This window comes from Mustela nigripes, chromosome 6 (assembly GCF_022355385.1).
Source record: "Mustela nigripes isolate SB6536 chromosome 6, MUSNIG.SB6536, whole genome shotgun sequence".
In the NCBI taxonomy this organism is placed as follows: Eukaryota; Metazoa; Chordata; class Mammalia; order Carnivora; family Mustelidae; genus Mustela; species Mustela nigripes.
Window position 1 is genome coordinate 33894206 of NC_081562.1, and position 15972 is coordinate 33910177.

General features: G+C 33.3%; 1 protein-coding gene across 1 annotated transcript in view; it reads right to left on the minus strand.

Annotated features, from left to right (window-relative positions):
* The window catches only part of LRRIQ1 (leucine rich repeats and IQ motif containing 1), a 198602-nt gene that overhangs the window by 113273 nt on the left and 69357 nt on the right, over positions 1-15972 (minus strand). The window contains 3 exon segments of the mRNA XM_059404457.1: positions 2972-3182; positions 4427-4873; positions 7249-7428. Coding sequence (XP_059260440.1) covers positions 2972-3182; positions 4427-4873; positions 7249-7428 — 838 coding nt within the window.

Here is a 15972-nt window from a genome sequence, read left to right on the forward strand (position 1 = left end):
TAATTACCTAATAAATATGGAGAGTCTATAAAGGCAATGGGGCAGCATTTTAAGATAAAGTGATTCTGGTATCCAGACTTTCCCACAGACAGCTTCCAATGATGCCTCAGAAGCTGTCTTCATTTCAACTAGCCAGAAAGAATAAAGAATATGAAGGAATGTCTGTGGTACATTTAACGAGCCAGCTATGGAAGTGGTGCATGTATCTTTCATTTGTCTTGTATTGACTGGAACTCAGAAAAAGGGCCATGTTAAAGTGCAAGGGAAGGTCAGATATCTAATCTGGCTGTATACTTGAAAGGAGAGAAGAATATGAGGTTTGGTGAGCAGAGAGCATTTTCTGTGACATCCACCATAAAATTTCTATTTTGCTCCTTCTAAAGTCCAGGTTCTTTCTATCGTATCATGCTCTGCTCTCCAGGATAATCGGGCAGTCTAGAATTCATATTTTAATATGAATGGTTTGAGAAACTAGATGATTATACTCAGGAAACAAGAAAATGAAATGGAGATGACTTCAATAATTTTAAGTACCATATTGTACAAAGTCTCAGACAAAGGCTGGATTATGCTTACTTTTGTTACAGATACACAGAAGATCAACAAAAGAACATTTTGCAGAGATATTAGTCACTGAACTAGACTGTTTCACAAAGTAGTGAACTTTTCTTTACTGAACAGAATGAAGCAAAAGTTGAACATCCAGGTACCATCAAGGCTGAAAAAAGTGTAACAACTGATAACAGTAGAGAGTTTGGTCTGCATGATATATTCATTCCTCATGTAGCAGAATAATATTTTGAAATGGTAACTGGGGTTCTTTATTTTCTTCAGAGTTCCCTTGAATCCATTGCACTACCCTGACTCCCACTACCATTCAGGCGCCAGTAAAACCTTTGCCTATGCTTTGCCTTTAAGAGTACTGTTCAGACAAATTAAGTCAACTGCAATACTCAGTCTGATTCTAATATTCATTAGAACCACAGCAAAGATAATTTTGAAAACTATGGTTTTAATAGTGAAAGCCAGCAACTTAATTTGAGGGCTCTTCTTCTACTTGCATATGCCAATGCCTTGGAGGCACCCATGACTTCTAGCTCTCATATAGCACACTCCCATGAACTGATATCATCACTTCTATTTTCAAAGGAAGTATGCCTCAAAATAAACCAAAATATACTTTGGAATGTGATTTTCTTACCACTTGTACTTCAACACTCTGATCCTAGCTACCATTATCCCTTGTCTGAATTACTGTAATAGCTCCTAACTGATTTTTCTGCTTCTACTCCTGCCTTCCTACAGTATAATCACAACATAAAGTAAACTTGATCATGTGAGTCCATTGCTCAGATTCCTGTCATATCTTCCCATGTCATTCAGAGTAAAACCCAAAATCTCTACCATGACTTATGATTTATAAGTGTCACCCTTCTCCCCTCCATCACTGTCCAGTCATACTGGCTTCTCGCTGTTCTTTAAACACTGTAGTTTGCTCCTAAATCAGATATTCCATGGTCTGGAACGTTTTTCTCCCAGGCATCCAATGACTTAATCTCTCATTGCAATGTCACCTTTTCCGGTCTTCCCTCTCCATCATATCTGAAATGAAAAACTTTCCCTTGACACTACTATCCTGCTTTTCCTACTTGATTTTTCCTTTTAAGACTTATCACTATCTAACATACTTATTTACTTAACTGCTCATTCCAACAGAATACAAGCTAGTAAGATTTTTGTATTAAGAAATATTTATTCAAAAAAAGAAATATTTATTCAATGAATGAATAAAGGGAAATGCTAAATTGTTGGTTACTATCTTTCTTTTTTTTTTAAGATTTTATTATTTATTTGTCAGGGACAGAGGGAGAGAGAGTGAGTGAGCACAGGCAGACAGAGAAGCAGGCAGAGGCAGAGGGAGAAGCAGGCTCCCTGCTGAGCAAGGAGCCCGATGTGGGACTCGATCCCAGTATGCTGGGATCATGACCTGAACTGAAGGCAGCCGCTTAACCAACTGAGCCACCCAGGCGTCCTGGTTACTATCCTTCAATTCAAGCACAGTACCATGAATTTCCACAGACCTTATTTTATGTATTTATTTAGTTTATATTATATTTATGTATTTATATGATTCTGCATCTCCCATCAGTATGAAAACTCCATGATGGCAGAGAACTTGAATGGTTTGCTTAGAGTTATGGTTCCTGATCCCAGAACAGTCCTTGACAAATATTAGGTTCTAAAAAATATTTGAAAAATAAATAAAAAAAAGGATGAATGTGATGTTGGAACTTCATTTCAAAAGCTCATCTTGGTGACTCTTTGGTTGAACCAAGTCTATTCACTTCTTTTTTTTTTTTTTTTAAAGATTTTATTTATTTCTTTGACAGACAGAGATCACAAGTAGGCAGAGAGGCAGGCAGAGAGAGAGAGAGAGAGAAGCAGGCTTCCTGCGGAGCAGAGAGCCCGATGCAGGGCTCGATCCCAGGACCCTGAGATCATGACCCAAGCCGAAGGCAGCAGTTCAAACCACTGAGCCACCCAGGCGCCCCAAGTCTATTCACTTCTTGATTTCTAAATTTTTAGTTTGAATGTTTATTTGAAGGCCTTTAACAATTACTTTAGTAGATTTTTAAACATTCTTCTAAAAAGAGCTGTAGATTAGGTCAAATGAGAGTTGCTATGGCTAATAAAAATGTTAGCAGATGTGGCAAACGACATATCTGAGCAGAAGCTTTAAATATGATTGTGTGGTTCAGTTTGGCCCTTGGTCACGAGAATAGTATTTCTAAACTACGACTACTCCTTTAGCCTAGACACTAAGCAGAGGCAGCCTTACATATCACCTGAGTAAGAAATACATCCAGTAGTTGCAAATCACTAAGATTTGGCGGTTGTCTGTTATAAAAATAACCTGGTGAAAGATGAGAAACATCTCTCAGGACTATTTCACCAAAAGATTAAAACTAACCTGAATAAGAATAGCAGCCTTCTCCCTCTGTTCTTGGATATTCACAGTGTTTTCTCTTTTTTCTTTCTTTAAAATCGTTTTATTCTTGATGCAGTAATTTGGCTTGGACATCAGGGGTTCTATTGCAGGGGGTTGCAGCTTTGTAGAGAAATGAATACGTCTGCGCTCGATGTAACCACGCCAGTATGCCTGGATTACCATAGCTGCCATACTGTTAAGAAGAGAAAATACACGTTTAGTAATCCATGAAAACACAGCTGTAGGTGAGAGGTCCTCATAAACTACTTTTGGTAAACAGGAAATATGTAAGGCATTGGTTAAAAAAAAAAAACTTTTGGCTTAACTATAGGCATATACAAAAAAATGGAATGGAAAACCTTCAAATCTGAAAAAGAGAAATGCGCCAATAACTTAGCGAAAAGAAGCATTCTTATCTGAAGATGAAAGGATGACAAGAAGAATCTGAATAAACAGGCCTTGCTAAATTTACCCCAGTTTACTATGCTTAGCTCATACTCTTTGCCCTAATCATATTTTCCACGACCTTCTACTTTTCATCAAACTTAATATAAAAGTGCTCAGGTTTAACTATTTCTTCAGGTCTTTATTTCTTTATGAAGATTCCCATGTCATGTAAAACTTATATTAAATACATTTCCTTTTTCTGTTTTATTTTTTATTATTATGTTCAAGTAGCCAGCATATAGTACATTTCTATATTTTTCTCATATTAATCTACCTTGTGTTACAGGGATTCCAGCTGAGAAGGAATACTACTGGAAGGGTAGAATTAAAAGCTATTTTTCTGGGGGGAGGGGGTTTGGGACAAGGGGGTGGGATTATAGACATTGGGGAGGGTATGTGCTTTGGTGAGAGCTGTGAAGTGTGTAAACCTGGTGATTCACAGACCTGTACCCCTGGGGATAAAAATATATGTTTATAAAAAATAAAAAATTTTTTAAAAAAAAGCTATTTTTCCTCCCCTACAGAGCAAAAGTAATCAATTAAATAAATTAATGAAATATAAATTGGGAAGTATTAGAGCTACTTTCAATAAAATTTTTAAAAATATTTTTGCCTTAGGGAATACATACAAGTTTCAGCATATCAAACTTTTTAACTTAACTTTCAGAAAAGAAATCACCATTCATACTCACAACTATTCTCTCAAATAAATAAATAGAATCTTTTTTAAAAAAAGAAAAAATAATTTTACATGTTCTCATTTTTTAATAAAATACTAGTCAATTAAATCAGAGTCTGCCAAAGTTCAGTAAAGTTAATCTGTACTATAATTAATGATTTGTACACATGTCATATTATTAAGGGAATTAGTATAACATATAATCATTATTTAAATCCTTCACCAAATAAGCATTTAGAAAATTACCTAAGACTATCCATTAAAAATAAAAGATATACAAGTGTAAAAGAAAAATGTTCTATAAATCTTACATTTTTTTACGATGCTCAGTATTTTGGCAATTCCACAGCAGAGAACTTGTCATTACAGTTTCCATGAATGGGATTCTTTCCATGGAGATACTGTTTGATTTGCTGTCTTCTCTTTTCTGGTATACTATTTCTTCCTGATTTCTTCCTTCTGTATCTTCACATAAGGAGTTGGTAAATGTAGAATGACTAGAGCCAGAGTTCATCCATTTCTCAGAGGTGTCTGGTGAGTCCAGTTTATATTTGTCTGCACAAGAGTGGAGAACTCTATTTTGCAGTATGCTATCACTATTTGTAGGGGTCAAATGATTTTGCTGGGTTTCAGGGTCTTCTCTCTGGGTGACACTTATGCTCCCATGTTCATGTGAATATCGGCATTCATTACTAAGTGTCATTAATTTATTAAAATAATGGCAGAGATTTTCTGCAGCATCCAAGGTGACAAAATTTCTAAATAACCAAAACATTTAATAAGAATTATATCAGCAAATATTAAAATTTGTGTAGGTTCTGGAAATTTCCCTTGTGTTTACAGTAAACATGAAAATTATGCTTTAAAACAACATTCATTAAAACCTTATTTCTGGTTGTTTATGTAAAAATGTATCTCATTTCTAACAAATCTGAAAATATTTGTTTAGCTAATTTAGATTGGTCAATCCAGACAAAATGTCTGGATGTTTTAGAACCATTTTTATTCTAAGTATTTTTGGTACAATTGAATGAGAAAAAATCCATGCTTTTACTACCATAAACATGAGAAATCATGGCTGCCTAAATTTGGAGAAGTTATTTATGAAACACATTTAAAAGTACTTTCTACATTGACTCTTGCCATGCAAAATATTTGTATTGGACTTTTAAACAAAGAACTTATATTATGGGAAAGTTTTTATTCCCATTTTTCGCGGAAAAATTATCCATTGCGAAGAGAATTCAAATACTTGAAGGCATAAATGGTTGTGATCCTCTTAAACAACTGTTGAATTTCTATCTTATTGAGGTTATGGTTTACATAATTAATCAAACTTTCTGTTTGCCATATTTGGGGATCTTAATAGCAAATGTAAAAGACTCTGCACCTATATGAGCCTTTTCCTTGGTACCTTTTATTTATCTTCCCTTGTTTTATTTTTAAGAATTTACTTACTTCAAATCTATATTTTCTGACAGTATTTAATATATAGCCACAAGCTGCCTTATTTTTTTTTCTGAAACATGCAGGATATAAATAAACATAAAACTTTTGACCCATATATATAAGCATATCTATAAATATAAAACTTTTAACCATACAAAATGAAAGTAAACTATGGAGATAAACAGTCCTGTGTTCAGAGAAGTAATATTAGACATTAGCATAGGCTCCTCCAATGTACTTTCAATATTTTGTATTTTATTCATTTTGGTGGCTAATAATGCAGAAAAGGTTCAACTTGATATTAGAATATTTAGTGTGTAGGATTGGTGTTGAATTCACCACCATTTATTATTAATGTAAAATATAGTCTATTTTCCATGATCAATGCCAAAATGAAACATGTTGCGATGACAAGAGATATTCAAAGGAATTGAAGAATCTATGTTTCAACATGAGGGATATTAGAGTCATCTTTACACAAAAAAATTCTACATTACCACACATATACAAAGAAATGTAAGTTTAGTTTTTCCACAAAGATACATGTAAATAATCTTAGTATTTGTTAAAGCAAACATTAATTATATATAACAATTGGCATTATTTTTAAAGCTGTGAGATTTGTTTTAATCTGAATAGATGATATTAAAAACATTTTAATGGAAAACAAATCTTATATAGATGAGCAAATATAAATATGTGAAGAGCAATATTAAAGACTGCAATTTAATGATTAAGTTTAGGTATTTGGAAGGACATATTACAGTTACAATTCAGTTATAATGAAGGGTCACCATTAGTGAAATATGAAATTATTTTCTTTTTTTATTTGTGTATTCTGGAGTAATGCAAATTTAAAAATACAGTTAGAGAAAGATCACCTGTAATTCTTTCACATTAACACATTCCTAATTTGGGATGGGGAGTGGGAAGTTCTCTTTCTTTTACATCTGATTAGGTCTCTACTCTTAGCTTCTGCTCCTCTGAATATGTGCATCTGTTGACTGCTTTTCCCTACTGTGCTCGCCTAATATTTTTTTTAAAGATTTTATTTATTTATTTGAGAGAGAGTGGGTGACAGCATGAACAGTAGGGAGGGGAGCAGCAGAGGCAGAGAGAGAAGCAGGCTCCCTGCCGAGCAAGGAGCCCGATGTGGGACTTGATCCCAGAACCCTGGGATCATGACCTGAGCCGAAGACAGCTGCTTAACCAACTGAGCCACCGAGGCGTCCCTCGCCTAATATTTTAATAAATAAATATAATATATACAATATATCTTAATATATAATAAATGTTATACTTATAAAATTTGCATTGCTCCATTGTAACTTTGTCTAATTTTCTCTTATGTTAATCTGTGAATTAAAGATAACGTGGAATACTTAGCTTATTTTTGTGTCTTGCCTACAATAATTGTCAAACAAATTTATGACTGATTAATTGAATGAATGACTGAATGGATGTTTGATTCTTGTCTTGAAATTATCCTTATGACTTCACTTATTCTAACTAATACTTTAGCATTTAAACTATAATTTAAATTATGATTTTAAGGGAAAATATCCCTAAAACACACAGTCTTAATCCAAAAAATTTGTCACTGTGTTAATCAGAGTATTTTTAAATTACATACATAATTGAATTATTTCCTTAAATTATGACATGGAGAAGTGAACAGTCTTACCCTTTTCCATTAATATAGCTTTCAACCAGTGAGTTGAATTCTTGAATCTGAGACTGACAAAGTATCACAAAACGTCCTAATTCTGGCTCATAGTGTTCTTCAGTGTGCCTTTCTGAATAAGAGTTTAGCATTTTGCCATTGAGGATTCTTAGAGCTGGTAATACTTTAAGTAGAAAATCCCTATTGAAAGCAGGAAAAAAATTAATCATCTTGGAAAGGAGAGTTTATATCTAAAATAACCACGTACCTATTACTTAAACAATGTAAGAGCAGGGTATATCTCAGAAAATGCTGTTAACTTTGTAGAGAAAATTATACTCTTAAACTTGTTAAAAAAATGTTATAGTATCATATCATGTACAAAGTTAGGGTTTAGAGACTTAACAAACATTTAACCATTTTCTTCTTAACACAAATGAGAAATTTAAGCAGCTGGAAACTTGGGCTGGGAGTAAATAAAGGTTTACACTATATAAAGAATAATATCAGATACACTCTTTTAAAAAGATGGTATATAATAATCTTACTGAAATTTGATGTTTATTTTAGAAGTAGAGGTAAATTCTGATTGCTTCTCTTGGTAAAATATACTTAAGAATAGGGCTAAAACAAGATCAGTAAGAGATCACCCTGTTTATCATGACTGAAAAATATAAACTTATATTCCTTCCTGAGTCTTGCTAAGGATTATAATAATACAAATCTTTGAGGTATCAGCAAAAGTCTGTTCAATTTAAAAGCCTAATTCTGTGAAAAAACAAGTCAGATAGCAAAAGCTGTCCACCAAACCTAGCCATTTATAAGTACTTGCCAAACCTTTCACAAGGGTACTGCAGGCCTCTTTTACAAGGCCACTAATGATCACAGGGGTAAAATGGAGTCCTTAAATGAATAAAACCCCTTAGTTAAAAACTTTCATTTCCTAAAAGGAAAAGTACAAACTGATGAAAGATATCAAAGAAGTAAATAAATGGAAGAATGATGCCCAGTGATGATATCTTCAGAGATAAGAAGTTCAATATTGTCAAGAAATCAATTCTTCTCAACTTGATCTATAGACTCAATGTAATTCCAAAAAGTACTAGTAAGGTAATATTTTGAATATCAACAGACTGATCCTAAAGTTTATAAAAAGAGGCAAAAAAAAAAAAAAACACCAGAATAGCCAATTCTATATTTAAGAAAAAAGAACAAAGCTGGAAGACTAACACTTTTGACTTCAGACTTATTGTGAAGCCACAGTAATCAAGACAGTATGGTATTGACAAAAGAATAGACAAAGAGATGAGTGGAACAGAAGAGAGAGCCCAGAAGCAGATCCCCATGAACAGACTAGTTGCAACTAATCTTTGACAAAGAAGCAAAGGCAATACAATACAAGATAAATGATGCTGGGACAATTAGACATCTACATGCCAATAAATATATACATATATACAGACAGACAGACACAGACTCTGTACTCTTCAGAAAATTTAACTCAAAATGGGTGACAGACTTAAACATAAAATGCAAAACTATAAAACTTCTAGAGGATAACACAGGAGAAAATCTAGATGACACTGGTATAATGATGAATTTTTAGATATAACACCTAAGACACAATTCAAGAAAGAAAGAATTGATAAGCTGGATTTCATTAAAATTAAACTTGTGAAAGACAGTGTCAAGAGAATGTGAAGACAAGCCACATACTAGGAAAAAATATGTGATAAAGGGGTTGTTATCCAAAAATATAAAAAAAGTGGTGATGCAACATGGAGGCTTAAGTGGGTAGAAGAATAAATGAAACAAGATGGGATTGGGAGGGAGACAAACCATAAGTGACTCTTAATCTCACAAAACAAACTGAGGGTTGCTGGGGGGAGGGGGTTTGGGAGAAGGGGGTGGGATTATGGACATTGGGGAGGGTATGTGATTTGGTGAGTGCTGTGAAGTGTGTAAACCTGGTGATTCACAGACCTGTACCCCTGGGGATAAAATATATGTTTATAAAAAATAAAAAATTAAAAAATATATATATATATTTTTTAAAACTCAACAATAAGAAAGGTGCCTAGGTGGCTCAGTTGGTTAAGCATCTGTCTTAAGCCCCACATGGGGCTCTCTGCTCACTAGGAATCTGCTTCTCCCTCTCCGTCTGTTCATTCTCTCTCTCTCTCTCTCCCTCAAATAAATAAATAAAATTGTAAAAAAAAAAAACCTCAACAATAAGAAAATAAATATACCAATTAAAAAATGGGCCCAAAACCTTAACACCTCACCAAAGAAGAAATACAGATGGCAAGTAAGCATATGAAAGATGTTCAACATCATTTGTCATTAGACAACTATGAATTAAAATAAGATATTAATAAAAATGAAAATAAAATAATAGGATACTATTATCTACATATTAGAATTCCAATCCAAAATGCTTATACCACCAAATGCTGGTGAGGATGTGAAGAAACAGAAACTCATTCACTGCTAGTGGAAATGCAGAACCAGTGTAGCTACATTGGAAGACAGTTTGGTGATTTCTTACTTTTACTTTAATCCAGCAATGTGCTCCTTGGATATACCCAAATTACTTAAAAATTATGTCTGCTCCAAAATCTCCACACAGACATTTATAGCAGCTTTACCTGTAATTGCCAAAACCTGGAAACACCCAAGATGTCCCTCGGTAGGTAAAAGAATAAATAAACTTTTACATCCATATGAAGGAATATTACTTAGCGCTAAAAAGAAATGAGCTATCAAGCCATGAATAGACATGGAGGAATCTTAAATGCATATTACTAAGTGAAAGGAGACAATCTGATAGGTCACATGCTATACAATTCCAACTATGTGAAATTCTCGAAAGAAGCAAAACTATAGAGACATCAAAAAGATCAGTAGTTGCCAGGGATTAAGGTGGAGGGTGGGATGAATAGGCAAAGCACCAACCATTTTTAGGACAGTAAAACTATTCAATATAATACTGCACAATAGTGGATACATGTCATCATACATTTGTCAAAACCTATAGAATACACAACCCCAAGAATGAACTCTAATGTAAAGTATGGACTTCAGGTGATAATGATGTGTTGGTGTGGGTTCACCAATTATAATAAGTATACAAATTTGGTGCAGGATGTTGATAGTGGGGGAGGTTGTTCATCTGTGGGAACAGGGTGTATGTGGGTATTCTCTATATTTTTTTGTTTAATTTTGCTAACTTGACTTTCTCTAAAAAATAAAGATTTTTTAGGGGTGCCTCAGTGGCTCAGTCAGTTAAGTGTTTGCCTTCAGCTTGGGTCGTGATCCCAGGGTCCTGAGATGGAGACCCACATTGGGCTCCCTGCTCAGAGGGGATCCTGCTTCTCCCCCTTCCGCTGCCTGCTGCTCTCCCCTGCTTGTGTGTTCTCTCTCTCTCTCTCTCTCTCTGTGTCAAATAAATAAATGAAATCTTTTTAAAAAAAGTTTTCGAATTAAAATAAAACAAAACAAAATAAGCTTAGTTTCTAAAAACTAAATGAAGGATGGCAAGATAAGATTACTAAAATGCTAAGGTTTGGGGCGCCTGGGTGGCTCAGTGAGTTAAAGCCTCTGCCTTTGCCTCAGGTCATGATCTCAGGGTCCTGGGATTGAGCCCAGCATCAGGCTCTCTGCTCAGTGGGGAGCCTGCTTCCTCCCTCTCTCTGCCTACTTTTGATCTTTGACTGTCAAATAAAAAATAAAATCTTTTAAAAATAAATAAATAAAAATAAAATGCTAAGGTTTGAGAAGGAAAGCTCCAGTCAGTTAATCCTTCAACCTAGATGGTATAGTAAGGGTGGACATATCCATTTATATAAACACGGTTGTAAAACATAATTTTATATATCTATATAAATAATTCATAGATAATTTACATTTTGATATATTTATATATAATATATATATAAATGGGATGTAGTCCACTAAAGGCACAAATTCTAAAGGTTAACTAAAGTCATAACACATCACTACATATAGTTACAATCTTGCTAGTTCTTAATAAAAGATAATCACAAGAAAGGTATAAATATATCTCCTTAAATTAAAGCAAAAAAAGAGAAGAAAAACACCACAGTTTTTCATTTACTGGGGACGCATGATTAATTTCACACCTTCACATCCCTTCACTCTCTGAGAAATAAGACCTTTTTTTCTTACAGATATTTAAATAAGGAAAGAGGGAACACAAATAGATTTTGTTCTTCAAGGTAATTATTAGACATTTTACAATGCTAAAGAGTTTAAGCTAGTTATGAAAACTTGGGTCCATCATTTCCTGGCCTCTTGACTAAGATCAAGTGAAAATTTGCTTCTGTATATTTTGATCTTTGTAACGCTTTTTTTTAGGCTTGAAGGTATCAATATTTCTCCTATCATAAACTACAACACTTACCACAAAGGGTTAAATAAGTAACATATATTATATTTCTGTTTCAATTCATTTTAAGATGTGCTCAAAAGCAGAATGCTCATTAAGATAATAGCTATTCAACACAGAGGTAATGAAGTAATCAGAGGTAATAAAATAGGTATAACATTAAATACAAAGTCTTTGACTGAAGTTATCATTAATGCAAAGAAAGGTTAATCTCTAAAACTGAAGCTGATGGGGCGCCTGGGTGGCTCCGTGGATTAAAGCCTCTGCCTTCGGCTTAGGTCATGATCTCAGGGTACTGGGATCAAGCCCCGCGTCCGTCCATCGGGCTCTCTGCTCAGCAGGAAACTCGCTTCCCTTCCTCTCTCTATGCCTGCCTCTCTGCCTACTTGTGATGTCTGTCAAATAAATAAATAAAATCCTTTAAAAAAACCCTCAATCTGATAATAATTAAAATATGGAGATATTAACTATCCATATTCTATCCTACCAAATTATTTATTACATTACTAATGAAACTACATTGCATTCTAAATCTCCCTCAAAGTACCCGATCAAGTTTTCTTCAAAAATAACTATAATGTCAAACTTATTTAAAGCTATAAAATGCCAGGTATTAAGTAAAGATGCTTTAGAAATGTAGTAATAAAGAGTACTAAAAATTAAAACTATATAGGTGTTCATGACAGTTTTTAAAAGATGCTCTAATCTTATTAATGATTTTATTTCTTTAGATCATATCTCCTAAAATACAGAAAGCAAACATAAGCCTTCAATAATTTGATGGAACTAGCCTTAGACAGTAGCCAGCAGTTCTAATTCTTTGTGTACCAATCAAATTGCTGTCTGATAGCTTGGTCTCCAGAATGGACCCAGCCAGCAAAGGAATGAGGTATGCTAATAGCGGGCTTTGGTCTTTGAATAGGTATATCTTACAAGAAAAGTTAGATAAGGCAGATTTCCTTACTGTAAATTGGATCTCTTAAGAGTTAGTTAAACCTGATTTATTTTTTTTGTTCAGTCATTTCTGGTTAAATAACAGTAAGCTATTGGGCCTATAAAACTTTTCAACAGGACCCTGGACCCACAGTGATAATGCAGATGAAGTAAAACTAGGACTCTCTTGAACAGCCATCTTTCAGGTCTTATTTTGCCTATTTAATGAGGTGTCAACAAAAGGAAGAAAATATTCATACTGTTTTCATGAGAGCCACAGGTCTCAAACATTTATTTTTTATCTTAGTCACTCTCTAGTTCCACTAGAATGGGAATTCAAGGTTAGATCCCTCTGTGTATCTTCAACCCTGCAGGGCAGTGTTTCTGAAAAGACTATCCTTGAACTACTGTATTAGTGATATCTGGGATGCTTTTTTAGATTCAGTTATGCTCAAAGACCTCTGCTGGTGGGATCTGGGGAATTTGCATTTTTAAAATATAGCCTTTTTTATGTACCTTAAAGAATTAAGAACTATTGCATTGGGAGGAAAATAGACTACAAGGAGTTGTGCTAAAATCAGAGATGCTCAGGGCGCCTGGATGGCTGAGGTGATTAAGTTAAGCATGTGACTTGGATGGTTCAGATCAGGTCATGGTTTGAGATTCAGCCCCACATCAGGCCATCAAGGCTCTGCACTCAGCAGAAGTCTGCTTCCCCTCTCCCTTTTCCACTGTTTCCCCTAACCCTCCCTTTCATGTGCATATATGTGCATGTTCTCTCTTAAATAAATTAATAAATAAATCTTTAAAAAATAATGAAATAAAAATAATGAAATCAGAGATGCTCCAGGTTGAACTGAAGTTCTAATCATTCATAATTGTTTTAAATTTTCAAGAAAAATATAGCTTACTTGAAAACTTGTAGCATGTTCTATATGTCAGAGAATTTACTAAAATAAGAGATATTGTGGACCTGGACAGTTATATTCCCATGATCTGCTTACTGATTAACATTGCCATTGGTTTTGTGTAAATGATATGAAACTGTCTTGGAAAAGTATTCTTGTAACACTACAGTTACAGAGGATGTATCACATATACAGAGAAATCAGCTTTCTACTCAGAAATAATTGCTGACAAAATAAGGAGCCATTTTAACTAAATAACCTAATATAATCTTAGAAGCAAAAATATAATAATTTGCTTTATCATATTAATGGAAATATCAATATTTTACTACCAGCAAATTGTATTTAATACAACTGTTTGTGCTCTGGACAATTAAAATAATGAAAAATAAGTAAATCCAAAGGCAATAAAGGACATTAGGTTTGTTTCTAGATATTACAAATGGCATTATGTGGAAGCTGTTTGGATGTTAACTAACCAGATCAACAAGGGAAAAAAAATGATAATTTTGCCATCAAATACTATATTTTAGATATGGCTATTGATATAGATATCATTATGTACAATATTATAGCTACAGGAAATAATTATAGAGAATGTGGCTCAACAGGACTTGAATTTTCACATCGAAAATATTTTGATGTTATAATTCATCACCTTTATATAAAAATGTTCTCAGTTTGAGTCAGAATATTTGAAATTTCTTTGGATGTAAAAATTTAGCTTGTTTAGATATTCAAGACTATGACAATATCTTGAAATTTGTGATTTATATGATAAATATAAACATTTGAGTTAGTGTTTCAAGTTCAACATATTTTTTTAAAATAATTTATTTTTTTAAAGAATAGTTCTCAGATCTGTATAAATTAGTAATGCAATGGGTTGGCTTTAAGTTCAAATGTAGCCTTATAAGAGTCTATGATGAATATATTAGAAAGTGCTGTAAAAAGTTGATTCATATTGGAAATGAAGTATAAGAATACTGTGAGATCTCAACATTAGTTTTTCCAGCTGGGCTCCTCCTAGCAAAGGGCTGAATCAATATTTCATTTAGTGAAAACTTCCTGGTGAATATTCTGTCACTTAAGAGACTCTATTCATCATTAATGAACGAAACACAATCCCAAAGGAGATTCCAAACTAAGTCTGTAGATTAAGTTTTAAAAAGAGAATTTTTTAGTACATCAGTTTTGTCCATGTTATCACTGGCCCGACATAAAAGTAAGAAGCCAATTGGGAAAATCTATAACTAATCCTTTTGTTGGTATCAAGGGGTTATGTAAAGTTCATTGGAATATACTGCTTAAAGTTTGACTCGATCCTTTCATTAACAAATCCATATTTTATGGATTACTGGATTTTATACCCTTTAGATAACTAAATCTCTTCTTGAAATTATGAAAGCTGTATTAGGCCAACTGATCAAAGTGAAATTTGATAAGCAAAATTTTCAAGTTGGTATGAGTCTAGTCTAATAAAGTTCATTTAAACATAAAAATTCTAATACCTAAATAATTGTACATCTATAAGTACTAATTTTTTCTTTCAATATTATTTCTAACTAAATATTTTCTTTTAAACTGTAAAGTATATATATTTAGTTAGTATATTATGTATTAGTTTAGTACTAAGTATATATATACATAGTACTAAGTATATATATACATGTATATATATATACTTATATACTTAGTAGTACTATATATATAAGTATATATATATACTTAGTAGTACTATGTATATATATATATATATAACTATATATATATATACTTAGTAGTATAGTAGTAAAATGTGCATATTTATCTTTATAAATGTAAATAGATTTATATCAATATATTTCTCTTTCAGCCTATTTGATTCAACAAACTGTTTATTCTTCATGCAAAAAATAAATAAATAAATTCAAAGATTATTCAGGATATATAGGTTTGTTTCTAGTTACTGCAACTGGTGACATGGCAGCTGTTTAAATGGAACTGATATCAAATCAGCAAGAAAATTCATGTTCTATTTGCTCAACGCCTAATAGAAAAACCATGCTCCCCCGCAAAAGAACTTGCTCCGAATGATGGGCACAACCACTTATTTCTGTTTGTCATCATAGATTTGGTCTATATAGCTACTGAGGAAAATAAAGACATATACCTAAAAACAAAAATGGCCTGCCAAGCAGAGACTTTTGGACATAGTTACACCCACTTTTTGTATGGGAAGTTTCACTCTAAGATTTGCTTTCTAAAAATGAGGACCCAAAGGGGCACCTTGGTAGTTCCGTTGGCTAAGCTTCTGACTCTTGATTTCAACTCGGTCATGATCTCAGTGTCCTGGGATCAAGTCCCATGTTAGGTTTGGTGCTCTGCCTGATCCTCTCCCTCTGCTCACTCCCCTCGAGCGTTCTCTCTCTTTCTCTCTTGCTCTCACTTTCTTTTTTTTTAGATTTTTTTTAAATTTTATTTTTTTAGTTTTCCAAGATTTATTGTTTATGTACC